Source organism: Fundulus heteroclitus, chromosome 20 (genome assembly GCF_011125445.2).
Source record: "Fundulus heteroclitus isolate FHET01 chromosome 20, MU-UCD_Fhet_4.1, whole genome shotgun sequence".
In the NCBI taxonomy this organism is placed as follows: Eukaryota; Metazoa; Chordata; class Actinopteri; order Cyprinodontiformes; family Fundulidae; genus Fundulus; species Fundulus heteroclitus.
The window spans coordinates 29477976-29505807 of record NC_046380.1 but is presented as its reverse complement, the minus strand read 5'-3'; the positions used below and the strand labels follow the sequence as shown (position 1 = coordinate 29505807).

Sequence of the window (27832 nt, the reverse complement as noted above, 5' to 3'; positions counted from 1 at the left end):
TGAGAATGCTATACAACATTCTCACTTATTGTTTTCCTGTTTTTCTTTATTACTGTATTATGATTATTCCATCGCAGTCTAATTACTCCCGCATACTTCAACCAATTTCAACAATTTTGATATCAAAACGTTCGTCTCGTTCCTGGCGTGACTGTTATATCTCATGGTTATGCCAACTTTTACACTTTTTTAAAATATTTCCCTTTTTGTGTGTTTTTTTGGCTGTTCCCATTGAAATCAATGCAAATTCTTCACATTCTTCAAATTCTTCCAATTCTTCTAATTGTTCTAATTCTTCAATTTCTTCATTTTTTTTCAAATTCTTCAAATTTTTTCAAATTCTTCAATTCTTTCACATTCCTTCATATTTTTTTTCAAATTCTTCAAATTCCTTCAAATTTTTCAAATTCTTCAAATTTTTATAATTCCTTCATTTTTTTTCAAATTCTTCAAATTCCTTCAAATTTTTTCAAATTCTTCAAATTCCTTCAAATTTTTCAAATTCTTTAAATTCTTTACATTCTTCACATTCTTCTAATTCTTCAATTTTTTCAAATTCTTCAAATCTGATTTCAATGTTTTTCAGCTACTTTTTCTCTTCTGCAGAAATCTTCTGCTCAAAGCATTCTGCAGATTAGCATTCTCACTCGCTGTTACGCAGGAACTGCTTTTTCTAGTCATTTTAAGTTTTAAACTTTTCATTAAACTTCAATACAAAAACTTGAGGATTTGTTTGTTTGTTTTTTTTACCCAAGGGAAAGTGCTGAGGAGCTGAGGGGGTCATTGCAGATTGGTCGTCTGGTCCACATATATTTAGTGGATCTTGAGAAGGGTTAGAAGAATGTCCCCCAAGGTTTTTGCAAAATTGCAGCACCCAAACCAAATTTCATTTGCAAAATTGCACATTTACACATTTGCACATATGCCATCAGACTGTTGAACAGCCACAAAATGGCCTCTGTACAATATTTGTATATTTGCACATTCCATCATTGCATCCTTATCTAGCACTACAAATGCTGCCGAACTCTCAGTTACCACTGTCGTTTTTCTCCTACACTGTTTACGTTGTTTATATTTAAATTGTTTACTAGGAAATCACTGCTGCACGCTATTTACTGTAACATTTCAAGCTGTATGCGAAACGAAATTTTGTTCTGTACGCACTCTGTGCATACAAAATGACAAATAAAGTTGTCTAAGTCTAAGCCTAAGAAATATGTGATACCTGAGTTTCTTTTAAGGGTCATGGGGTCCTTGTACTGTATACCCAAGGCAAGAGATGTGTCTGCATTCTTCACACAGAGTCAAGCTTATTTCCTGAATCATTTGTACTCTGCCAGATCTGCCCCGTATCACTGATCATGTGTGTGGGGTTTCTGGACAAGATCTGAAAGCCCAGTTGTGGAGAGGAGGGAATATTTTGTGCGTTTTGCGGATGATGTGGTTCTTGTGGCATCTTCAAGGCGTAAGATTAAGTCTGTACTAGAGAGCTTCACAGCCAAATGTGAAGCAGCTATGTTCAGGGGCAGCTCTTATAAGTCTCAGTTCTTGAATCAAAGCTTGTCTCTTGTTAGTCTATAAGGTGTCTTAAAGAATCATCATTACAATAAGTCAAAACAAATATCTCTCGGTTTAAGCATCTGAGAAATTCCCTGACACTGACACGTGTGCGGTGGGTAGCTGCTGGAAAAAGAAATGGGTCTCAACTAGCTAATCAATCATTTCACCATCTCTTCCCCCACTTCGTCCCGCTGGTAGAAAGAGTGAAAATTGTATGAATGTATGAATGAATTTGTATGAATGAATTTGTCATGCGAAATGTGGGCTATAGGTATGCTCAACTATGAAGGGTAAAACGTATGCGCAGAGTCATTGGAGAGCCCATACGGCTCACAGTATGCTCGAGTATGTGGGAGCCTTTATAGATGGGGTTAGGAGCTTCCACCATCAAGATGGAGCTTAGAGTAGAGCTGCTGCTCTTCTGCATCAAAACGTGTGTGGAAGGCTTTTTATTTATTTCCCCCCCCCCCCCCCCCCCCCCCCACCCCGCTATAATAAGATCCTGTTTTAGACCCACAAACTTCTGGCCTGGGAACGAACAGCTTGAATTAGCCGCTGAAGTAACTAGATGTCTGCGATAGACTGGCGACCAGCCCAGTCACGAGCCCCCCTCGCAACCCTACAAAGGATAGACGTGGTAGAAAATGGATGGATGGATGGATGGATGGATGGATGTGTGGATGGATGTATGGATGGATGGATGGATGGATGGATGGATGGATGGAACTAGATGTCAGTTGGGCAGGAATGTCTTAGAGGATCTCAGGTAAGCAGAAGACAACGAATGAATAGAGTAAGGATCACAAGAGAAATGGATGAAAACCTTTTTTGGCATGTAATTTATTTATGATTACATCAATCTACATGGCCTGTTTTTGTCAGTTCATTTCTTCCTGTCTCCGACAATATATCAGAGAGGGTTGAAGTAGAGCTAACCGGTGTTCACCGCACAGACTCATGACAACATGACAGCCTGTCTTATATTTTCCACATTTTCTCCTGTTTCCCAGGGGACGCTCTGGAACAGCTGGTTAGACACTTCCTCATCGAGACAGGGCCACGGGGAGTGAAGATCAAGGGCTGCCAGAACGAGTCCTACTTCGGTCAGTTGTTTTATAGATCTAACTATAATATGCCTCACATATTCTGTTATTCAGGACACACAAAGCAGATTATGTAAACCTATGAGCATTTCAATGTTTGGTGCCCCTTCAAGATGCCTGTTTTAATTGTTTTAATCCCTTCAAATCTGTCACACTCGTGTAATCTGTTTGCTTCTTTTGTTTTTCCAACCCTTCGGTCTCAGGAAGCTTATCTGCTCTGGTGTACCAACATTCAATAACTCCAATTTCTCTGCCATGTGCCCTCCGCATTCCTGACAAAGGTAGTTCTAGTATTTTTAAACTCAATAGTTCTAGATATTACATATGAACGATGTCACAATGTATTCTGGTCATTTTTAAAGGAACTGACGGCTGTCATATTTCAGATTTGGTTGGTGAGCTTCAGGAGATACAAAGTGCAACAAATACTAGTACAGCTGCTGACCTCCTTAAACAAGGAGCAGGTACGATGTGGACTTATTAATTGTTCATATCAGAATGTTGTGTCGTTGAACTGTTAAATCTGCTCAAGACAGATGTTTGATCTCAAACATCTATTTATTATCTTTTGCTATTTTACAATGATTTAGCATGCAACGTGCTCTACCTGAATTCAGTGGAAACAGAGTCATTAACGGGACCAGAGGCCATTTCCAGGGCTGTCAAGTCTACAATGGCTCTGAATCCACGCCCGGTCCCAACAGTGGTCCACTTCAAAGTGTCCTCTCAAGGGATCACACTAACGGACAGTAAAAGAAGGTACCTCTTTCATAGTGAATTTTTTTTTTTTGATGCATGATTGCACAGTACATAGATTATTTTTTTATGAAAAACACCTAACAAGTAAAAAGGATCCCCAAACAAACTTTTATATCAGGCAACCTGAGTAAATACAAATGACCATTTACAAATGACAATATAATTTATTAAGGGGAGAAAAAAAATCCAAACAGTAGCGGCTTTTTTCGATGGGGGCAGCACCCCCATCAAAATGACAGGGGACACACTGGACAGAAGACAGTGTGTGCAGCTTTGTAACATTTTGGCATCCTGGTAACTTCATGTTGGTCTCCAATGAAACAAAATAGTTGTAATTTGTCATCCAATCTGATTCAGCCATTATACCTAACTTAGACCTTATATGCTTTGGCGCAAATGTCGCTCACACATGGTGCAAACAGAAGAGTCAGACTACAAAAGCAAGACAGGAAAGCAGGGCAAAGAAAAATATCATTTGGTAATTTCTTTATAAAATAATAATTTCAAGCAGCTTTCACTGGAGGAAAAAAGTTGATAAAGGACCTGTGTTTGTCCTTTATCGGGTTTTTTAAGTTTGATCTGTCTGGTCCAGTCCGACCAGACTTAAAAAAAATCCAGCAGAAGGCATGTGACTGTGGATGGATTTATGTTCAAATAGAGCTTCTTATTATATGGTAATCTCTGACCTCCAGTACACCCTCATAAAAATAAAAAAATGTTCATGAGCCGCCATTGAATCCGGACAAATAACTTATTAAGTCTGAAAAGACTATATCCTCCTCTGTTGAATCATAAATCAGCTATGATTGCCCACATTTTGTGTAAATCATTGAATTTTGTCCCAACTGGAGCTTATGTAAACCTTTTCTCTTGCTCGAACCCAGTTAGTTTGAAAAGTGGCTCAGAGCTTATCTACTTAGCTGTGTTTCTCTCCTAGATGAAGCTACTAAAAGAGGCACTCCAGATATTACGTTTCTACTATTCTCTCACATAGAAAGGATTCCTGGATCAGTACTTCGTTGCTCTTTTTGTGTCTCTGCTCTGTCTTCTCAAACCCCCAGTCGGTCATGGCAGATGGCCGTTCACAGTGAGCCTGGTTCTGCTGAAGGTTCCTTCCCGTTAAACGGGACTTTTCCTCTCCACTGTTAATACATGCATGCTCTGTATAATGGATTCCTGCCAAGTCAACGACACAATGCAAGCGATTGTCCGCTGTCGCTACATGTTCATCCAGGATGAGTAAATGCTGCAAGTCAATGACTCGATGCAATCTGCTTGGTTTCCTTAGATAGGAAATTACTTTTTATGTAAATTGCCTTAAGATTGGACTTAGACTTAGATTTAGACAACTTTATTTGTCATTTTGTATGTACAGAGTGCATACAGAATGAAATTTCGTTTCAACATTTGTTGAAAATGTTGGCACTAAATAAATGTTGGCACTACATAAATAAAATGAGTGAATTTCATTTGAATAAGGACAACACGTCAGCTGAAATGAGCATACCATTTTATTTTGTCTGAAGGTTTTTTGTCTAAAATCTAACTCAACGCATAAGACTACAGTATTAAAAAAATTAAGATGTCATGTGGAGTTGATTGCTAAAAAGCTAAGCTGATACTAGTGTGTTTACACACTGTTTTAATATGACTTGTTGATATATATGTAGCAGCAGTATTTGAAGCTGTTGAACCTCTTGCCAGGCCAGAACACAGCAGGGTGATCAGTCCATGATCAGTCCATGATGAAGGTGGTTGAGGGGGCGGTCTTTTATGGTTGCCCGAGCCCTGGTCATGCAGCGTCTGTGAGCAGTTTTATGGATGAAGGGAAGCACTGTCCTGGTTATTTTCTGTGCTGTCCATTGCAGGCCCCAAACCAGACAACAATGCAGCTGGTCAGTATTTTCCCACTGCAGAATGTGGCGAGGATGGGAGGGTTGCTCTTCTCATCCGTCGCAGAAAGTCCAGACGCTGCTGTGCTCTCTTCACGTGAGCAGAGGTGTGGAGGGATCAGGTCAAAGTGTCCGTGATCTGCACCCCCAGAAATCTGATGCTGCTGACTCACTCCACTGTGGCGTCAATAATGAGGAGGGCGTGTGTAACTTGACAGATTATTCCTGAAGTCAGCCATGATCTTTTATTATTGACGTTCAGGACTGGATTGTTTTTGTCGCAGCGGTCAACCAGGTGTTTCACCTGCTTCTCGTAGGCCAGTTCGTTGTTGTCCTTGATGAGACCCATCGTGTCGTCCGCATACTTAACGATGTGGTTCATACTGAACCTGGCACAATAGCCCTAGGTCGTCAGGGTGAAGAGCAGTAGGCTCAGTATGCAGCCCTGGGGGGGAGGCGGTGCTGAGGGAGATGATGCTGGAGGTGTTTTTGCCAACCCAAACACAGTGGGGTCTGTCTGTGTGGAAATCAAGCAGCCAGTTACACAGGGGGTGTTGATTCCAAGGGGAGCCAGTTTGCTCATTAGGTGCCGGGGGATGATTGTGTCAAATGCTGAGCTGAAGTCCAGAAACAGCATACGTATGTGGGTGTTGTTCTGCTCCAGGTGTTCCAGGCTCAAATGGAGTACCGCGGAAATGGTGTCCTCTGTGGAGCAGTTGGAGTGGTAAGCAAACTGTAGCAGATCAAAAGAGGGGGGGGGGGAGTCTGGAGATAATGTGGTCCTTCATCAGCCTCTCGAAGCATTTCATTTTGACTGGAGTGCGTGTTACGGGGTGATAATTGTTCAGTGATGAAATCATGTTTTATTGGGGGGGTCTGGTATGATGGTTTGCAGTCTTGAAACATAATGGGACGACAGCATGGGCCAGCGAGGTGTTGGATATGTTGTGAGGACGTTAGACATCTGGTCAGCACAGTCTTTGAGCATCCGTTCCGGTATGTTGTCAAGTCTGAGTGGCTGTTCATCTGGTAGAGCCAGGACTTTGGCTCTACCAGAGCCAAAGTCCAGAGTGTTGTTGAGAGCTTCAAACTGACTTAAGTGATTATTGAATGTCTTGAGAAAGTCTGTGTAATGGATCATTTAGATTGTCAGGGAAATTCCAAATTTGTTAGATCAACAGTTATAAAAGGCGTGCACAGGCCTTTAGGTGGTCCTGTTTTTTAAATGGAGCACAAAGTACTGTTGCAAACTTTACTGGATGCCATAACAACATGAATGCTTAGAGAATAACCCTACCACATGTATCAAGCTCTTGGGTTTAATCAGGGAGCAAGTTAGCAATGCTTTAAAAGTGCACAGATTGGTACTACAATCTGATCATTTGAATTTTGATCGGGACATTCCTTGCCAACATCCATGAACCTGTTGAAATATCAAATAGAGATTTGGCATTGTATTTTTTATTTATCTTTTATCTTTTTGTCTACGCAGACTATTCTTTCGGCGCCATTACCCAATCAACAGTGTCACTTTCAGCAGTTTGGGCCCCCAAGATAAGAGGTTTGAAAAAAAAAACACACACACACACACACACACACACATTGGATCTTTATTTCTTTATTGTTATTTTTTTTTACAAAAAAGAAATCAACTCATATCACCATATGCAAATGTTTGCCTTCTGCCTTGAGTAAATGTTATACTAAAGGTGGGCACCTTTAGTATACCTTTCGCTGCTAATGTAAAAAAGCCTTTCTGTATACTTATATTTCTTCGGAAATATAAGTTCTCCCTTCGGGTTACTTGTCTGCTTTTTTACCCTGTCATGTATGTAAAGTCCAGTTTCTAACAAGTGCCTTTTACAAATGTCTCCATTTTCTTGTTACTCATGTATCTCTATGTTTTGTCTCTGTGCCCCTGTGTGCCTTTGCTTCAGGTGGACTAATTCTGATAGCACATCAAGCAAGTAAGTGCTTGTGTTACTGTGCTTTGACTCGCTAACACGGTGTGCTTGTTCGCAAGTTTTGCATGTCTCATTCACTCCAAAAGATGTGTTTTCTTTGTCAGAGTTAGACAGCGGAAAAAAACAATTTGTGTGAGTGAAAATTTGGAGTTATAAGTGAAATTTCACCACTGGTTGAGCACTGTCTGTAGACCAAAACAAGATGTGTGGTAAGCCACAACCATCTCTACCTTCACAATCAGACCAGCTATCTGTTTCAATTTCACATTTTTTTGTCAAAAGAACTGCGAGGATCACAGTGGGCAGCTCTAAAGCCTGCTGTGCTACAATGGACAATGATAATTATGTTAGCTGGGCTAACAGCTACTCACCTCACATAACAGTAACACTTGGCCCATTGCTGGTCACTACAACAATTAACCCACATGCCACAATTATAGCATTGCATTGAATCAAATCAACATAGCAACACAAGTGAGTCTAACAAGCCTGTAACACCAGCATCTGACTTAACGCTGTCACTAACCTGTCCGGTGGAGAAAAGCTAGCTCCAATTCAATGTGGAGATGCTTCTGCTCTCGAAATGCTCTCCACCTCGGAAACGTGAGGCCAATGTTAATCCTCATTTTGTCTTTTTCCTTATCTGAAAACTTCTTACCAAAGACCGTTATTTTTTTTAAGAACAGGTCCTGATAAAATAATGAATTTTCACTTAGCGCTCCTTTTAAAATGCATCATCAAATGGCATTTACCACACTGACATTGTAACTCTCTCGAATTCAGGTGCTCAATCACTTTGAATGCCATAGGTACTTAAAGTTAAGTAGCATGTAGCTGCTTTCTACAAACATTTGTGAAATAATTAGGTCACTTTCAGAAGCTTAGTTAATTCCAACATGTTACCATCATAGCATTTCACCTGTGCAATGGGCCCATGAAATTTCTTGCTGTCTACTGTTAGTAGTGGGCCTGAATGAGAATGACAACTCGTCCCCAAAGTGGTAGGCCAAGTACCGTATTTTCCGGACTATAAGTCGCTCCGGAGTACAAGTCGCACAAGCCATAAAATGCATAATAAAGAAGGAAAAAACATATATAAGTCGCACTGGAGTATAAGTCGCATTTTTGGGGGAAATTTATTTGATAATATACAACATCAAGAACAGACATGTCATCTTGAAAGGTAATTTTAAATAAAAATAGAATGGAGGCAACAACAGGCTGAATAATTGTACGGTTAGCTTACGCTACATGACACAACTGAGAACGTGCCTGGTATGTTAACATCAAATATTAAAAGCTATTCAGATTACTATAGCATAAATAACATGTGAAGAAGTTAACCAAAGCGCCCGTGTCACTCCAAATAACTAAAATCCAGTGAAATCTTCATCCTCGGTGTCACTTTCAAATAACTCTGGACGTAGAAGATGCGGCACTTCCGCTTCTACGTCGCTTACGTCTGATTCAACACAGGCCTAGAGCGCTCTCTTGCGGTTTGGTGTGAAAATAACAGGTGTAATGATATACCGGTACAAATGTGTAATAATTTCTTACACTTTAGAGCGACACATAAGTCGCTCTAGAGTATAAGGCGCACCCCCGGCCAAACTATGAAAAAAAAACTGCGACTTATAGTCCAGAAAATACGGTAAAATCCAAGAGAAGGGTCAGCAAGTGCTGAGGCATCATGAAAAAAGATCACCAACCCTCAAATACTCAAAAGCTACCAGCCTCCAGTTTAGCTCAAGGACAGGTTGAGCATCATAGAATGGGTTTCCATGGCAGACAAGCTGCATCTAAGTCATTTTTGATGTTGGAGGCAGCAAAATACCATAAAAGGAGAGTAGAAACAGTGATAAATCAAGGAATTTTTAAGGGCCTTGAAGGAACCTCAATAGAAAGTAAAGTTATAAAGAAATGTGGATTGCAAAAAATAAAGTATTGATCAATTGACAGTACCTACATTTTCAAACCTGGCTGGTATCACATTGTAAGTAATAATGTAGTCGCATAGCAGAGTCCTTTAATGCCTTCTCTCCTGTGCAGAATGTTTGGCTTTGTGGCGAGACGGACGGGGACGACGACAGAGAACGTGTGTCACCTGTTTGCCGAGATGGACCCTGAGCAGCCAGCTGTGGCCATAGTCAACTTCATCAACAAAGTCATGCTGGGACCACAGCTGCGAAGATGAGCAACAAAGTCATTGGAATCTATGCACCGTCAAGCTTCGCAAGATGCTTTTGACACGTTTCAAAAGATATTTCGTCCATTCAAAAGCTATATTTTTGTTTGAATTTATGCAAATGGAACCTTTGTGCTATGCTGCATGACTGTTTTTCTATAACAATCCAGTTTGAACTATTTTTGCAGACGTCTTGTTTTGAAAGTCAATTTACAAAGCAGGAAGTCATACACATGTCAAAAGGCCAAAGACTGACCCAACATGCCAAAAGAGATTGTAACATGACTTTTTATGTTTGTTTCTGTGTTTTGGTTTTATATATTTTTTACCGTGTTTCATGCAATCCTTGGGATATACAACTAAGTCCAAAAATTATATGGAATAAATCACATTTAGCATATATATTTAACCAGATGTTGGCATTCAAAGCTGTAAGGATAGAGGTTAATGTATGTGAACAATGTGTTAGAACGGTGTCACGTTTTAAAGAGTAAAATGGCATCAATGCAGATGTTTTCTGTGAAATGTAAGAAAGAGAAATATGAGCGATTCAATTATGGTTTTTGTGGTTCCTGATCATTTTTGAAGAAAGTAATTTTGCTAAATTCTCATCAGTAGATGCATGTGTTGTAAAATCATATAAAAAGTAAAATAGTCACACAAAGAAGATATATTTTTGCTTCAGTGAGAATAATAGATCCTTAAACAGAGATTTCACAGACAAAAAAAGTGTGTGATTTAATATAGATTTTAAGACAATTGCACTGACAGAATTTTCATCTTAGTAGGATCTAACATGTATCTATTTCCAACATAATCACACACACACACATAGTTGAACAACTTGGACATATTTCTCCAGAGAGAAATGCAAACCTCAAGCCAAAGTTTTGTTTAAACCTGTTTTCCTGCATTTATATTCCACATGTATCTGTTTGGTACTTTTATATGACTGACAATATAATTATTATTACTTTTCATATAGGATTTTTATGTTTAAAAAAAGTAATATATTTTAGCCATTTGATGTGTTAGAAAGAATAAAAGAACGATGTGTGTCATATTTGATTGGACTTATTAAACCAAGGTACTGATTTCAAACCGACGTGTACATTGTATCATTTACAAGCTATCTGTGTTAGTTTTTCCACCAGGTCTTCCTTACTATATAATTATTTCCCATGATGCACCAATTTTTCTACAATCAAACTTTTCACTTCATTAAGGTTGACTCTTTATTTTTGTCGGGAATAAAAAGGACGAGGTCCCACCGAGATTTGAACTCGGATCGCTGGATTCAAAGTCCAGAGTGCTAACCATTACACCATGGGACCGACTGCGTGCGCAGACGCTCCATGTTCCTACATAAACCCACAGTTCGGCTTTTGGGTTACTTCGCTGTGTGTTTTTCTAAGAAGAAAGACATAGTATATCAGTGAACACATCGGAAACTCAATTTTTTGATTACCCATTAAGTCACTTAAGCTACCTTGGCTAACGCCTCACTTAACAAAGACTCGCTGTTATGTGAAAGCGCGTTCCGGTGAGCGTAGCCTGAAGATGTCTGCTTACGCACAAACAGGTTCAGGTTTTTTGTCTGAAGACTATTGTGGATTTAATTAATGAAACACTAAAGAGCCGTGGTGCTAAGTAGGTCGCAAACACGTCATTTGGATTGATTTAAATGTCGTTGCCCGTTTCTGGTTTCTGTTGTGTTTAACAAAATAAAAGCGAGGTTTTCAAAATAAAAGTAGGATTTATGGGAAACTTGTATTCGTGGTGTTAATAGTTCCTTCGATGAAGTAGTCACACATTTTCAGATTATGTCACGTTAAAACCGCAAAGTTTTATGTATTTTATGTAGTAACACGACCTATCAAATAACAGTGAAGTGTAAGGAAAACGATACACTGTGGGTTTTCAACATTTTATTGCAATAAAAACATCTGAAAAGTGAGTTTACCAAAAATGCAGGATTTAGTCCACCTGTGTGTAGTATAATCTCAGGCGCCCGTCCAGCTGTGAAGGTCTCAGAGGTTTGATAGCAAACATCAGTGATTGGACACAACATCATAAGGGCCAACGACCTCACCAGTGAGGATTGAAGGAATATTGTGGATGTAGAGACGTTTAAATCAAGGTTAGATTGAAAAATACCATATCCAAACGGGAGGCATTTTACTTATCACTGTTCATTCTATCAGACAAGTAGCCAAGAGGCCCGTGATAACCCTAGCAGAGCTATGGAGATCCACAGGTCAGATGTCAACAAGACAAATATTGGACATGCACTTCACAAATCTGGTCTTTGTTGAAGAGGGCCATGAAGAAAGTCCTTGTTGAAAGCACACAGTTGTATAGGGGACACAGCAAATATGAGGACATTTAAAATTGTTTGCAGGAAAATACTAGGCATGCAGAAAAATAACTGCGCACACCACCCTTGACATGCCACCCTCATAGTGATCTTCCTCATTAGTGACAGGGAAGCTGAACAGAGTTGATGGGTGGAGCTAAATACAAAGAGTTAACTCTGTAAGGAGACTTGAGTGGAGGTCTAACCTCCAACAAGGTCCAACCTCCAACAAGACATTCATCCTCAAGTTACATCCAGAGCCACAATATAATTTATGCTAAACCATAGTTATATGTTAAAGTGACCATATAAAAAAACTGACCATATAAAAAAAAAAAACTAACACAAATTGGAAGGGTCTTATTTTAGGGCAAGGTGAGTTTATTTGTCTGCTTATATTTATACACATTGTAATTCATAGTGCTTAACAGAAAAACAGGAAGTACAGTTAAAAAAAACAAGATAGATCAACTTGATGAACTAACATACTAGCTGAAATTAAAGTAAACATTTTTAGATCCGAAATATATATGTCCACAGTTCTCAGTCCTTCAGGTATCTCTAGTCCCAATAAGCCACTTTTACAGGACAATTTATTTGATAAATTTTGTAATCTATCCTACAGACCATTAGAAAAAACTTCTGAACGATGCACCTTTAAATCTCTAAAATTATCAGGATTTAATTACAGAACCCACATTGAACACCAATATGAATGGATGGGTATAGGGAAAATTGGATGATTCACTTTTAGACAACAGCAAGGGGATTAAAGAGTAAAAGTAAAGTTACTTTCCCTTGGTATTTTATGTTTTCATACTTAATTTCACCTTGTAAATACTCAAATCCAATACCAGACTTTTCCAGACTGTTGGAAACTTGTTGATACTCACCTATCATAAAGGCTGTGCATACTCTGCAAAAACAGAGAAATGTGTTCCCTCAACCCTCAGCTGAAGGAACAAATTAACATTGTTCTGGACTCAGTAATTGTCTTTGAAACAGTCAGGGCAGAACTTTTTTCTTGTGCAGTGTCAGACAAATATTATATACAAACACAGCTCATTTCTGAAAAGGAGCAGCAGTGCTGCAGTTCATTGAGTTCATTTGAAGTGTAAAATGTACTAGCCAAAAATAACTTTCTGCTTGATCTTCCCACCGTCTTGCAAAATGTGTATTGAATATTTATTGACCTTTACCTTTCTTTTAAATCTTTAGTTGCTTGGAAACAGCAATCTAGAATAACAATTTGCGGCCTGTTGGTAAACATTTTACTGACAGACCGTCATTAGTTTGAAAAGGCATAAAATATTCTGTAGGGCTTTTTGTTTTGTTTTTAATGCACCAGCCCTGTAAAAATGGGGTAGTGGGTGATGAGTATTTATGTATTTCCCCAATGCATCCTGTAGGGGGAGCTAGAGACACTATAATGGAATGCCTTGTGAGCAGTAAAATTTCCATTTTGCAGAGACCAAAAACTCCTCGGAAAGGATCTTGGATTTCCTGCGACATTTTTAATGCTTTGCTAAAACCGAGAAATGGTGTCCTTTCCATTTTGTTTCTTTGCAAAGTCTAAAGGCCTGTATCAAAAACAGCTTTAAAAGTAGCTTTATTGTGGTTGTTATTAGGAATTTAAGGCAACTAGCCATTGATCTTCCAGGTTTAGCCCAAAAGAATCCATTTAATGCTAAAGAATGAGAGGAACTTCAACAATCTATGTAAGGCCCTTGTTTGTCACGAGTGCCTTGATAGATTTTTAGCGGTTGTGAAGACCAGAAAGAGAAAATCGTTTGGAGCAAACCTCCTGACTTCTACGTACACTCGGCTCTGCTGCAGCTGAGTGCATTTGGTTGTGTGACACACACACACACACACACAAACAACTGCTACGATATTGTGTTTTGCGTAGACAGGAAAAGGCACGAGTGGAGCACCGATGCTGTCCTGAAACCACTGGAAATTCTTACCTGTAATGTTTTCCAAAGCTCTCAGGATTGCCAGGGTTGTGGCCAGGGTGTGTTGGGAGCTCCATGAGCGTCTCTCTTGGTAAACCCCCCCTCCCCTGCATTGGCTGTTTACTTCCTTTGAGAACCTGTGCTGTTTACATCACCCTGCTGCATAGATTTGCAGAGCAGAGCTGTGCATCACACCACATATATTTGACCCAGGAGCTGCAGCTCTCAGTGCTGCACATGTGGAGGACTATGGGCATGTTTATAGCCATGGTCAGTCTCCATGTTTACATCACCGACTAATATTGATCCGAGGGGACTCAAAACTGCTGACTCTCTCCACTTCCATCAGATCGATCCGAGCGCTTCCTCCTCGACCTTGTTATTTCCTGTATCCCACTGTCATCCCCTTTTGCTTCGTCCTGTCATCAGAAAGTTTCTGTGCAGGCCCGAGAACCGTTTCTGCATGCATACATGACAAAGGGTCAGAGGTGGATCAATGTCCGGGTTCATGGGTTTTGAAGGTGCGTAAAATATCGTTTCATCTGGATTAAGAAAAAAAAAGTTTCCTAAATCAGGATGCTCCTGAAAGAGACAGGCCCTTCAGAAAGTATTCATACCTCATCTGGCGGCTGAATTGTTTGCCTATACATGTTTTTCATATGTCTCAAGCTTAGGTCAGATTGGATGAAGAATTTCAAATGTTGATCTAGTTGGATCAGTTGGATCTAGGTCTGGACTTTGGCTAGTCCATGGTAACACGTGTGCATGGTTATTAATACACCGTTCCGTTATAGCTCTGGCCGTATGTCGGGGCAGAAAGTGAACATCCTCTCCAGTCTTAAGTATTTTGCTTCTAAGGATTCTAGGATTTGGAAGATGTGGAGATGTTTCACACAGGAATGGTGATGTGTAGTGTTTGCTTTCCAGCACACGTAGCATTTTGCATGTTTACACAGCATATCATTTGACTAGTTTAGGGTGTCCCTAAATGGCTTGTGGCAGTCTTTAGCCAAACTTCCAGTGGGTTTTCTTCTTCTTCCCACTATCCCTGAAAAACCTAATTTGGGGAGTGGACAGCTAATAAACGGCTTGTAGACTGATACTCCCACCTGAGCCGAGGCCCTCTGGAGCTCCCACAGTTGCCGTGTGTCTCTTGGCTTCTTCTTTGATGAACGCTCTCCTTCCCCGGCTGATCAGTTTAGTTTGTGTGCCACGTTTTGGGCAGTTTGCAGTTGTGTCTCACTCCTCCCTTCATGAGGTGACAGCATGAATAGCCCTAACCCTCCTTTAAACTTCTCCACCACTTTGTCCCTGAACTTCCAGGGGGGTGGGATCTATTTTGTTTGTTTGGAGCCCTTTGCTCATTAATATTCTCTAACAGGCCTCTGAAGTCATTACAAAAACAGATGGATTTATATTGAGATTTATACTCTGCACTAAGTTTTTATGTTTTGCACCGCACACTCTAATTTCCGTTCTTCTTAGCACCCCTATTGCTGCAGTGGCATTTTCAGAGATTGGCATTCTGCTGTGTAATAGTCTAAGGTGAGACCAGTGAGCACTGGCATGCTTTACAGTAAGAGAGGAGAAGGCGCTAATCTTTACCAGCACTGACCTGCTCATCAGCAAATCCAGGGTTGAGTTGCAGACAGTGGCGCTGAGATGGTTCCTGAGGGTGAAGGGGATTCATTGATGCTCTGTGGTCAACCTACAACATTCTGAGCCAGAGAGAGAGAGAGAGTTATATTGATAGTGATTTAATGCTCAATACAAAGTGCAGATTACCCAGGGGATGTGAGTCTGTGTGGGTCTTGGCCAGCCGCCTAAGGCATCTCATGATGACAGATGTAAGTGGAACAGGGTGGCTGTCCCTCAAGCAGGATATCCTGAGTTTCATAGGCATACCATACATTCATGTTACGTCACCAAACAGAGAAGGCAGAGAGTCCATTAAGAGGTTTCCCAGCTAATCAGCACATGCTCTCCAAACCTTACCAAAGATGCTCATTGGTGATTAAAGAGTTGGATGTTCCTCAAAGCCCTGGATTCTGGAGGGAAAATTTTTTTTAAAGCACGTTAACTTTATTTCTAGGAAAAGCAGATACACATGAGTCGCAGCTGTACTACTGGGGGTGGCTAATTGTCTTCGGACCACCCCAAAGCTGCCCATCTCAGCTTTTATTGCTTTCCTGTTTGGTTGGAGAAACACTTCTTTGCACAGCACTCATACAGAGTCGTGCAAAAGACCCCTTGAACTTGTCCACATTTTATCACATTGCAGCCAGTCACAAACTGTAATTGAAATTTTGGAGTTTTATGTGATAGAACAAACAGAAAGGAGAGCATAACTGGGAAGGTGGATGGAAAATGCAAGCGCTTTATAACAGCAACTGTTTTTTTTTTTTTTTGGAGTATGCCCGGGCCAGGTTGGCACATCAAGATTGGGGGAAAAAAATGAAATAACACATGCCTTGCCCTGTAGGTATACAGCTCTGTCCTCGTGGGCTTGTAATAGTTTGATACGATGTTGAAAGCTTAGGATATTGTTTTGTAACCTTCCAAAGCTTTTAGCTTCTCCTTAACCTTCTCCCCTCATCTTCATGAGGCTGCTTGTTCACTAATGTTGTCTAGCCAGTCACGTTTACATTCTACACGGGTGCAGACAAGGAGAGCCAGAGTGAAGATGGCTGAACCCACATGCAAACCACAGTTTTGAGCTTCTTCCTTTTCATTTCCTCTTTACTTGCAATGATGCATTACTGTGTGTTGGGCGCATTTTATTGACCTTTGTGGTTGTAACGTGAGAAAATGTGGGACAGGTTTAAGAGGGTGTGAATATTTTTTGTCAGGCATTGCGCATGCAACACTTCTTATCATAAAAAAAAAACATTTACTGTAATCTCATAAAACCACCGTATTTCAAACTTAAATCTCATGATGGAGATTTTAACATACAAACCAACACATGTTCTCAGTTGATGTTTATGAGTCCTGTACTGTTATTTTGCACCACAGTAAAAACATACGGTTAAATCTGGCTGTCAGTAGATTGTATTTTCTCCCCGAGCTTCGTTACCGTGTCAGTTATTTATGTCTCCGTGCCATTGCCACAAATACCGACCGCCATACTTTAAGGGGGTGAGTCGTTTCTGATTTACGATTTCCACTCTCTTGGTTTCCAAAGAACAGGCCAGCCCACTGTGAAGAACTGGAGCATCTGAGGACACAAAATGGCTGGGCCAGGATGCATGTCTGACATGCGTGCTATGGAGCCAAATAACCCCCCCCACCCCACCCCCGTTTGCAGAACGGCTTGATCCAGAGCTGGTGCCAGACTTGGACACTGGCCAAGCCACAGGACAAGAATCGACTCCCCACAAACATGAGCCTGACACTCACACACTTTACTATTAGTTTCTGCTCTGAATGAACAGTAAAAAAAAAAAAAATGCATCTGACACATGCTGGAGGTGCTGGCAGCCTTGGCCCACGCAACTTCTGAGGTGCAGAATGAATGTAAAGTTGGCGTAAACAGGTCTGTAGCTGACAGTGAACTTTGCACGTGTCCTTGGGGTTTATGGTGTGAGGCTAATTGTTGAGTGGTCTGTACTCTTTGGTCCAACCGACGGGCACAAAACGCATAACTGTCTAATGTGGAATGGACTAAAATAGTGAGGGAATGTCAGCTGTAAAAATTCTTGCCGTTTTGGAGGAAAAGCTCCGCTAGCAGGGGATTTGGAGGGCAGAACAGACGAGGCGATTACGCTGCAGCTCCTGCAGATTGCACTGCAAAGATCAACAGAGGGATGCTACACCTCTGATGAGTTAAGATAGCTTGTTTATGTGTTCTAATGCAATAAACTGACTGCAGCTCAAGCTTTTATTGAACTATAATACATAAGTTAAATACATAATTAGGTATCGTAGTAATACACTGGTGTTTTCTTCTCCACATTTCTTGGTAATTTTGTAGTAACAAAGTGATAAGCGGTAATAACATTAGTTTGTATGAAATTTTAGTCTTTCAAAACACCCAGCATTAAAGCATATACAGAAAGTCACCACGTTTACTCTGTATTCTATTCACCTCATGTTTTTGTGCTCTTTTGGGCGTGCATGGTTTGGACTGGCCTCCCTCGTATGTCTCCCTCCCCTCCTTATCTGGGGTCTTTATGGTGTTTACACTTTAGACGCACATCTGACCTTCACCTCCTGAGGGCCCCTCCGCTGACCTTACTACCACACACATGGAAGCCCTGTTATATTGTAAAAGGGGAAAGAGAATGTGCAGAGAGGCATGGTTGGTGAAGCTAGCTTTGCTTTTTACTGCACCGAAACACATACGGGTCAGGTAAAAAAAAAAAAAATGAAAAGCTGTATGTCAATGCACAGTGTGGGTCTTATAAAATGTGCACGCGCATGTGTATGTGTGTGTGTGTGTGTGTGTGTGGGGGGGGGGTGTTTTTATTTTTTTTATTTTGATAAAGTAATCTCAAATCAGCAGGTAGCCTTAAAAGTTTTTTCTGGGTAAAGCGTCTTATTGAAGAACTGTCTTTGTACATAACAGCATTGTGGATTGGATCATTAAGCCGCTATAACACAGTTAAAGGAGTTTGAAGTTTTGGTTTTTACATGATCGGTGACACTTTTTAAAAATTTAGGAAACCTCGAGGGAAGAACTCTGTGCCTTTACAACATTACACAGATCGAAGATCCTCTTCTCAAGTTCTTGGAGGGGTCTTCTGGTTTGCATCAACAATGCGGTGCCCTCCACATTGTGTGAGCGATCTGTTTTGAGTGGGCACAAAGAGTGGTGAGATCATGATGGATCATTAACAAGGGCCCTGAATACAAAAGTCTGGTAGATACAGTGGCAGTTTATTCAGGACGTGTCCAAGTCGCACTGTGGCTAGGTCGTTCGTGAATCTGAATGAGCTTTGGCCACCCTGGCCTCTTTCCAAAACTACACCCTGATTACGCCCACGGCCAGCTGGCAGTGCTTAAGGTAATTTATCCTCATGCTTTTGGCTTCTGTGACCATTGCATCCTGGCACTGCAAAAAAGGATCTAATCAAGTAGCTGAAAAGAACAATCCACACTCAACAAATGTTCAAACACTGCAACATGGTCAGGCAATTTGCACATGCATATCAGTATGCTCTGGATATCACGAGAAAATGAGCTCTCAGCAAAAGAAATGTTCAAAAACTACAACATGGTCAGGCCCTTTGTATATGCATTTCAGTATCATCTTGATATCACGAGAAATATACTTAAAAGATTAAGTGCACACACCTCCAAATTGTGCATATAGGCTGGATACTAAATGACTGAAAGATGGTGTGGGTTCTTCAAACAATAGTCTAAATTCAAAATGGTTTTGAAATGCTGTCAAAGAAAAAAACTAGCATGGTACTTGGTGTTGAGGAGAAAGGAGGATGCAACAGCAGAAAAGGCACAAGCTGTGACTCAAAGGGTATAGTATTTGCACAGTATTTGCATCGTTGCAACACATAAAGACGAGCTTGGGCTTCCGAGACTTGGTGTGAATAGCAACTCATATCAGAAACTCAGAGATTTTGAATTTTGTAAGCATGATTCCACGTGACTGCACTGGGCGATATGTGCGCCGAATGCAACACTACATCAAATTATGCATGCTCAGCGGTGAACAATTCTCTGTATATATATTTTTTAAAACTATTAATGTGCCTATTCTCACACTCCTGATGGATTTATAAAAGTGCTGATTGTGTCTTGTGCAGCCTGTCCTTGAGGTTTTCCCCATGATGCAACATGGCGACCACATAAGGGGATTCACTGAGTCATGGTACAGAGATGACACATGATTGGAGAACTCCATCAGCAGAGACTGTATTTGGTTATGCTTGTCGCCATTTCTCCCCTGCATTCTGAAAACTGGCTGTTCCAACTGGAGGAAGGTTTTGTGCAAAGTGGCTTTAAACGGAACTCCAAAACAGAGCGCCACCGAAATGCCATGTTTGCAAGGAGGCAACACAAAATGGTAACTTGGATCATAGTAAGATGTGATCTAAGTTTTGAAAGGTCTGAGCGAAGGCAGCTTAAGATGAAGAGGGCAGCCATGTGATTACATACTGACCACATCAACAGATTAGCGTAAAATTTATGAAAACAACACAGATCTTTTTTTTAAATACATGCCTCCTATTTGGTTCTTGGTTGAATGACTGGTGAACTCCAGAGATGTTTCTTCAAGGGAATCCAAGAACTTGGCTCCCCTCATCACCTTTTTCCAAGAAGAGGCTCTTTTCTTTTCCTTTGCAAAGATTTTTTATGTTGATGACTTGGCCAACTTGCCGTATCAGATCAAGAGAGTTTTGAAGAGGAATAGAAAACCGAAGAGAGAAAAAAATGCTTACTGGTCTCCCACATTAAACGTTGTGTATGTTTGAGAGAGAGAGATGACATTTCTGAAAAAGTAAAAAGGTTTTAAAAGAATTAATAAAAACGCTGGATTTTCTCACATGCGATGTGCGTTTGTGGTTGATTTGTCTATGGACGGTAAAATGCATATAAAACGGTAATGAGTTTTTACTGTGTAAACATTTTTTTTTAAATTACATTCCAGTGCTTGAACATGATGTGGCTGGTGAAATGTAAACCTTATACCAAAACCATGGATTGTGAGTGTGTAAGGATGTTGGAGGAAAATATATGTCCCCTCTGAGTATTGTGGCCCCTTACCCCTTCAGCTCTTTCAATAGCATGGTTTCAGTCTAAGCACACCAAATTAAATGACTAAAATTTTTCTGAGTAATGATTTAGTCCTTTGCAATGGTTGGAAATTTTAACCATTTATTACAAATATGCAGAAAAAAAAACTGGAAAAAATGAATGTCCTATTTTAATTTGCAGTGTTTAAACTGATGATAAACATCAACGTGTCCAAATATGTACAAACATACTGCAATCAGTGTCCTAAATTTCTCACACAACTAGACAATGCCTCTTTCTTTTTTGACAGTGTCACTGACTAATTTGCAAAACATGCTTTACTCAAATAATTAGTACATGTGCAATACCTAAATATAAAGTTATATGTACATATCTGATTATGCATTCGGTTTGTAGAGTTTGCTGTATTTGAAACACACACAAAGACAATGGCAGCGACGCCCTCGTTTAATCTTGATTGCTTCATTCCAACGTCTCACATGCCTACACACGGCCGCCCACACAAACACAAAACTTACGCCTCAATTTAAGCCATCTATCCGAGATCCCGGGTGCGCATAAAGCAGTGGATGACCAAACCGCATGGACAGGCGAGAAAACGGATTAGTCTACTCCTAAATGTGGGCGACGCAGCCCTTTCTCATGTAATGCAAATGCGTAGCAGCATAGCCATGCGCCTGCATCGCCTGGCTCCAGCCTACCACCGTACTGCAGAAAAGACACACCCCTACAATGTGCACGCCTCGCTGCACACGTCCGAGACTGTCAAAAATATCACTTTTTATAACGCGTGAACCGAGACGTGTCAACGTCGGCACCCGTGGTTTTAAAGTTTCGACCGTGTGATGTCGATTGCAGTTGCATTGGGGCTCTGTGAAATTGCACAACTGAGGCAAATACAAACAAAGGCACTCGGCTCTGCTGCAGCTGAATGAACAACGCCTGAGCGAGGCGATTTATTCCAGCCCGTGGAGACGCGAGTGCCGCAGTCAGGGTGAGCGCGGTGATCCGCCTTTCGGGTCTGCCGCTGATTCAGAGATCAGCGGTGTAACCATGTTGCTTTAAACCTCACGCGGTCAAAGTTGTTTACCTCTTCGTTACCTCTGACGTAAAGACACACCCCTGTTTGACGGGGCGGCACCTCGCGCAACGAGCACCGGATCCAACCAATCAGGGAGAGGCTCGACAAGCCACGCCACCAATCAAACAACAGGACTCACACCAAGCCGGGCTGCGATTGGCTATCGTAGGCGCCGAGGGGGGAAATCCCTTTTTCCCCCGTAGAGAGCCAAAGGAGGAGGGGCGGTGCATAACAAAAAGTAATGGCCATCTATTTGGGTCCCGAAGAAGGAGGATTAGCCTATTTCTTGTCGCACTGCTGCAGGTGTGCTCACGATTTATGTGTATTAGCTACCCGTTAGCCGAGTTTTTTTTCCCGTGGGGAGTTGGCGAGTCGCGCGCAGACAGCGGCTAATTACGCGACCGAAGTCTCAGCCGCGTTGAGGGTTAAAGCAGGCAGCTAGCCACGCTAATGCTAGCTACTACAACCCACCCCGTGTGTGCGTATATCCGTGTGTGTGCGTGTGCCAGCGTCTGGAAGGGCGTACGAGTTTGACGTTTTCTCCCCGAAGTGTTTCTTGCATTTCTCGAAGTGTACCGTCTCTGGTCGTATTTTCCTTTTTATTTTTTGTTTTTGTAAGTTGCACAATATGAAGGAGGACACGCGCTGCAAGAGCACGAAGACGGCGAACCACAACTAAAGAGGATTAAAAAGCTGCTCGATCTACATGGGGAAAAGTTGAGCTGAGGTATGAAACTCGCAGGCACCGAAGGAATGCTCAAGTCGAGGTTTTGCATTATTGTGATTTATTTTTTTTCTAGTTGTTACCAAAGCTTACGATGACCATCTGAGACACGGCGTTGTTTTTTTTTTTTTTTTTTTGTCTTAATCGGCGTGTTTACCCACGCAGTTCCCTGACCGCCGTAAGATCACTTCAGAGTGTGTATGTTACTGTTGAAAATAGTTCAGTGTTACATAAACAGAGCAACTGCAGGTCAGGTCCGAGGGTAAAGGCTCAGTCGGTGACTTGCGACATACCATTTTTTTTTTTTTTTTTTTTTTTGCTTTTGTGCCGAACAGGATTAACAACCCGGGAAAACGGAAGAGAGGTTTCGAGTTTTACAATCTGTACGAGGACATGTTAAAACCTCAGGTGAGACGTTTTCTTTCTCCTCTCACTAGAATGCACTTGTGGGCTGTAAAGCTGCGGCACTGTTAATTTACGTGTTGGCAGTCTGGTTTAAATGCTGGAGTTTTCGTACACTGCAGGCTGGAGGTATAGCGACGCACGCACGCTTTAAGAAAAAAACAACAACACAAACGAGCTAAATAAGATTAAAACCCGCACCGATGCAAACCTCGATTTCTTAGCTACGCATTGCCGTTTTGCCCATTTCGCACCCACTTTACTTAAACCATTATATGTTCGTACATTTCTTGTTGTGGTTTATGATTAACAGGAATCATGGAGTTGATTGTGATGTGCTTAAATCGCCTGTGTTATTAAATTCAGTAGTACATTATTTAGAACGTTTGTATCAATTGTATTTTTATTTGTTTTGGTTCTGACCCAGTGTTTCAGCCATATGGCAGAGATGACTCAATGAAACCCACAAAACTCTACTCGACCTCCTGCTGGTAGATTTTAACTATTTGAGTCCTATAACCACATTTCCTTACAATCGACTTCAAGCAGAAGGCTACTTCAAATGTTTCAGTTTTCAAAGCAAGCAGGGGTTGGGTAATGGCCTTGTCAAATTACAGAGCTCCGTTTTTGAGCCCTCACAGTCTGGTACCAAAATTTTAATAGTGTAAAATGGTTAAGAAGTAAAATGTAAGCGACCAAAGACTCCCCGTTGGGCTAAACGTGGGGCAAATCACAGCCAAAGTTATTTTAAAGGGTAGAGGAAACGGTAAAGTCACGTCCAGTACAGTACTGCCACCAACTATCAGATGTTACCAAAACGTTCAATAGAGTCGTGTGTCAAAACATGAAAGAGCAATACAAAGCACTTTCAAGTAAAACCGACATCACTTGTGTAGGTTAAAAGTTTAGGACAAATGCGTTTAAAAGAAAATTCACAATTTCTGGACAAATGTACGTCCCTGTGTTTACACTGTGGAAATCTGTGACTCAGACTCACCAACATCAAACACTGATTGTTAAACTTGGGACTTAAAGCAATCAAGGAAGTGATGTTGTTCCCACATCCAAGTTGCAACTTCAAAGGTAAGTAGAACCCCCCCTACATGTTGCAACCATCATTTATTGCTGGGTAGCTATCATCCGGCCATCCTCGTACAGTCATGCTTAGAGCTCTTGAAGTTTACTCTTTTGTCTTCTCTTTTGAGTAAGTTTTCTAAAGCAAAGGTCAGTGTGCTTCAGCAGCTCATCTGCTTGGTTGTTGTTACTTTTAAGCACTAGATTTAGTCATATGTACTCAGTAAATATCAATAACAATTCTTCTAATTACTACTAAAGGCAACCCAAATACTAGTGGTATTTGTACCACTCTAAGGCGTTAGATGAACTTTATAAGAACCTATGATTTTTTTAAAACTCCGATGCAGGTTTAAAAATAATGTTCACAAATAATATCACAGATTATAAAGGGAAATTAAACACGCTAGAAGGGCATTGAAACCATAAATGGGGCATACTCAAGAAAAACAAGCAAAAAGACTTATCAGCAAAATTATAATTATTAAATGTACAATTACTGTTATTATATTTGTAATTGTGTGTTGTAATCTGTGGAGTCGTTTGACTTCAGAGTGGCGCTTTTGTTTCTTATAAACAACGCCCTCCTGCAGTGTGACCATTAATGTCAGTTGTATAAATACAGTATGTTCCAGGTTAAGTAGTGTCACTCCCTGAAAATAATGGACAAAGGCTTTATTGTTAACATAATTTCCAGACTTACTAGTCAAATCCATTTAAATAAGAAGCTTATTTTCTTTCTTTTTTTAGCCCAAATCAAAACGGGCATTTTATAGATTTATGGTTTTGCATGTTCACGTCATGTAGCCATTAACTGTTACTACGTTTTGTATGAATGTGTTCTCTGTTATGACTGCTTGCAAACCTAGAGTTGGTTGAGAAGGTAGTGATTGTCACAGTGACACTTGACATACTTTGCTGTCCGCGATCACTTTATCAGGCACGGAGAATTCTTCCACTGTTCATTGTGATGAATAATCAATGTCTGCCGCGAACCGAGACGCTTTTTTATTTGAGACGCTGAAAACCCCACTGTCCACTCTTAGATGCTCGCTACTTAGAAATCAAATTTTGAAGGAGGATGTTTCTCTGCTCATTTAATTTTTTTTTTTTTTTTAGATTTTGTCAGGTTTCAAGAAGGCAATTTATCAGCTGGTCCCCTGATTTAGGGAGCATTGTTTTTCCTATTCAAACATTTAAGTCACTGTTGGATAATGCGATATTTTATCAATATATTGTAAAATATTATAAATGTATTACAAAGGTTGTGGATGTAAGGTGACATTAGCAAAGAGTTGGTTAAAAGTAGGGTAGCCATCAGAACAGATGGTCGATGAGGTACAAATCAGTTCATTTCATTGAACTGAGGTAGACCTTTACTCAGATTTCATAACATGTGACCCTGTACTTTTGAATCAAGTTATAACAGGTTGTTTACGAAGCACTGTGCCATTGGAGATGGTACAACCACCTAAGACTCCTCCTCCAATTGCCTCCTCCTTTTTTTTCGTGGCTACTGTAATTGGTTGCTTCCTTCTGCATGTGACCGTATAGAGAGTATGACACTACTTAACCAAACTGTGAAGACCGTCTTTAATCTGCTTAAGTGCATGTGTGTGCAGCTTTCCACGTTCGTTCAGCTCCCTTTGAAACTAACGACGTGTTAAGTTCTCAATAATGTCTTTAAGTTTTCAATGACCTCCTGTGGTTGAAAGCTTCTGATCAGAACAAATCAAGCAGGCTATATATATATATATATATATATATATATATATATATATATATATATATATATATATATATATATATATATATATATATATATATATATATATATATATATATTACTCTCCCTGAAGAATTTGCACTGAACAAGAGACATCACGTTATGGAGGGTTACATAACTTTTGGACTAAGTGCTTTTGCACCCACCTGCCACATGTCCACGTCTGTGTGTGGAACTCGGCCTGCTATAAAATGTGCGTTCTTTGTCATATTCGACATTGACATAAAAGGGACTTTTTGGTGAGTGTGTGTGTGTGTGTGTGTATTTGAACGGGCCTCTCCCTGCCTTGTCTCTTTCTCCTCTCCAGAGTCCAGCAAGGGGCCCAGCATAAAGGGGGCTGCCTGTCGTTACTGCCTTCCCTCTCCCCTTGCTGGTCAGCAGTGGAGCCCGGGTGTTTGAACATTGTGGGGGTTGGGGAGGGGGCATGCGGAGACCATAGGGCTGGACACGGGACATGATGAGATCCCCCACGCCTTCCACCCCAGTTTAGCCCATCCTGTGTGGGGCACAGGTCACCTTGTCATGTGCTATTACTGCTGCTGTAACATGCTCCCTGTGATCGTAGGAAAAGAGCATGAGATAGAGCGGCGGAGGCTGCAGGAGGGAGAAGGAAAGGGTAGTGAGGAGACAGGACTGGACTAGTCTGCTCAGCCAGTTGTTTAACTGCATTACAGACTTGTTTTGTGTACGCCGTTGTTTGGCTCGCACAGTCTGTTTTTGTCTGTCCTCCTTGAACAACTGTCCTTTGTGCATTTTTTAGGGACATTTGTACAAAGTAGATTTCTATTAAACTTACAGGTGCATCTAAAACAGTTAAGAATATCATGAAAAAGTTTTATATTTTTCATCACTCATTTCAGAAAGGGAACCTGTTATAGATTCATTACACATCGAGTGAAATATTTCAATCATTTATTTGTTGTAATTGTGATGAATATTGCTTACATAAAAATAAAACCCCCAAATTTTGTGTCTTCGAAATGTGGAAAATCCATTTAAATGAGCCCAAAGACATATGGGGAAGTTGTAAAGAAAGCTGCTCCACACCTCCAGTCCAGCGAGTGGCGGTAATAAGAAATAAAAGGCATCACCAGCTGTTACCTCTGTGTAATTTCTGTCGTCTAGCAGTCTTGACAACTTGAAGCACAGAGCTATGAATCTATAAAAATGAAGCCTGACCTGTCACACTGTTTGGTTTGATGCTTGAAGAAGTCCAGTAGTTGCAACATTGTAGGCATGTGTTTTTAAGGCCCTGTCCACACGGAAATGAGATTAGGTGTATTCACAAAGGTATTTTGTCGTTTAGGCTGTGCGTCCCCACAGTTGTAGCGTTTTGGAAGGCCATGGACGGTAATTATTGAAACCGGCGCCCTGAACAGATAACTTTTAAAGGGCGATTTAGTGTTTCCATGTGTACATGCAAGCTGGATCTTTTCTGAAACAATGACGTCACAGCTTTGCCTCTCTCTGTAACCCGCATGCGCCTCACTCTCACAGATAAAGACGACCAGATGTTGCGGCGTCAGATGTTGTGCTCATGCTAAGGCAAGTAGTAGCTGTGTTATTGCTTAGTAGCCTCCTCAGACTCTTAATTTCCAACGAGCCCGCTCTACATGGCATGTCCCCTTTTTTGTCAAAGCTGTGATTATCACTTTTGATGGTGCCCCTTTTTCTATCTCACTTTCTCCTTTCACTCTGCTTTCTGTGAATATGCTTGTATACAACACCCCGTGGAGGTGGTCTTGTGGAAGGTTTCAATGAGTGTCTCCTGGACATCTGTCAAGTCAGCAGTCTTCCATATGATTATGTAATGCCCGGTACACACTGTGCGGTTTTTGGCCGTCACAGATGAAAGACGAGGACTGTAGAACTGCAACGATGTCTTCGAAGGGCTGCCAAAAATGTCGATCAGACAGCTGCAGTTGATCCAGAACGCTGCGTCCCACATCCTCATTAAGACTAAGAAAGTAGAGCACATCCCCCCAGTTCTAAAGTCCTTACACTTGCTCCCTGTATCTCAGAGAATAGAGTTTAAAATACTTCTGTTAGTCTATAAATCACTCAATGGCTTAGCACCTAGATGCATTACGGACTTATCAGTGTATCAGCCATCCACACCACTCGGGTCTACTCTGCATACCCAGAACCAGAACCAAACATGGAGAAGCAGCATTTAGTACTTATGCTCCACTTATGTGTAACAAACTCCCACAATACTAAAAGTACTGAAACCCTAAGTTCCTTTTAAATCAAGGTTAAAAACATATATGT

The 27832-nt window shown here is 40.9% G+C and overlaps 2 protein-coding genes, 1 long non-coding RNA gene and 1 other non-coding gene across 17 annotated transcripts in view; 2 read left to right on the top strand and 2 right to left on the bottom strand.

Annotated features, from left to right (window-relative positions):
* Positions 1–10567, top strand: part of LOC105931742 (tensin) — a 42434-nt gene extending 31867 nt beyond the window's left edge. For 8 of the 9 annotated variants that reach the window (XM_036151507.1, XM_036151509.1, XM_036151508.1 and 5 more), the window contains 7 exons: positions 2574–2666; positions 2870–2947; positions 3053–3130; positions 3257–3425; positions 6810–6878; positions 7255–7284; positions 9331–10567. In XM_036151507.1, the coding sequence (XP_036007400.1) occupies positions 2574–2666; positions 2870–2947; positions 3053–3130; positions 3257–3425; positions 6810–6878; positions 7255–7284; positions 9331–9475 (662 nt within the window). In that variant the 3' untranslated portion in view covers positions 9476–10567. The remainder of the gene's footprint in view (positions 1–2573; positions 2667–2869; positions 2948–3052; positions 3131–3256; positions 3426–6809; positions 6879–7254; positions 7285–9330) is intronic. The other variant, XM_036151506.1, reaches the window with a different exon arrangement.
* Positions 10568–10728: 161 nt separating this feature from the next.
* trnaq-uug lies at positions 10729–10800 on the bottom strand. Its single transcript has one exon. It is a non-coding gene; the product is annotated as a tRNA-Gln (tRNA).
* A 2885-nt stretch (positions 10801–13685) lies between these two features.
* On the bottom strand, positions 13686–21316 carry LOC118567151. Of its 2 annotated transcripts, none has more exons than XR_004933517.1 (3): positions 21013–21316; positions 15773–15825; positions 13686–15663 (listed from the first exon to the last, which is right to left on the bottom strand). It is a non-coding gene; the product is annotated as an uncharacterized LOC118567151 (long non-coding RNA). The 2 variants fall into 2 exon arrangements; XR_004933518.1 differs by lacking the exon at positions 21013–21316 and adding an exon at positions 17865–18100.
* Positions 21317–21753: 437 nt separating this feature from the next.
* LOC105931721 (vitamin D3 receptor B) overlaps positions 21754–27832 on the top strand; it is a 37386-nt gene continuing 31307 nt past the window's right edge. The window contains exons 1-3 of one of the 5 annotated variants that reach the window (XM_012870514.3): positions 21755–21878; positions 22195–22302; positions 22635–22707. The gene's annotated coding sequence lies outside the window, so the exon portion shown is untranslated. Of the gene's footprint in view, positions 22303–22634; positions 22708–27832 lie in introns of all 5 variants that reach the window. The other 4 variants (XM_036151515.1, XM_021320441.2, XM_036151516.1 and 1 more) reach the window with 4 other exon arrangements.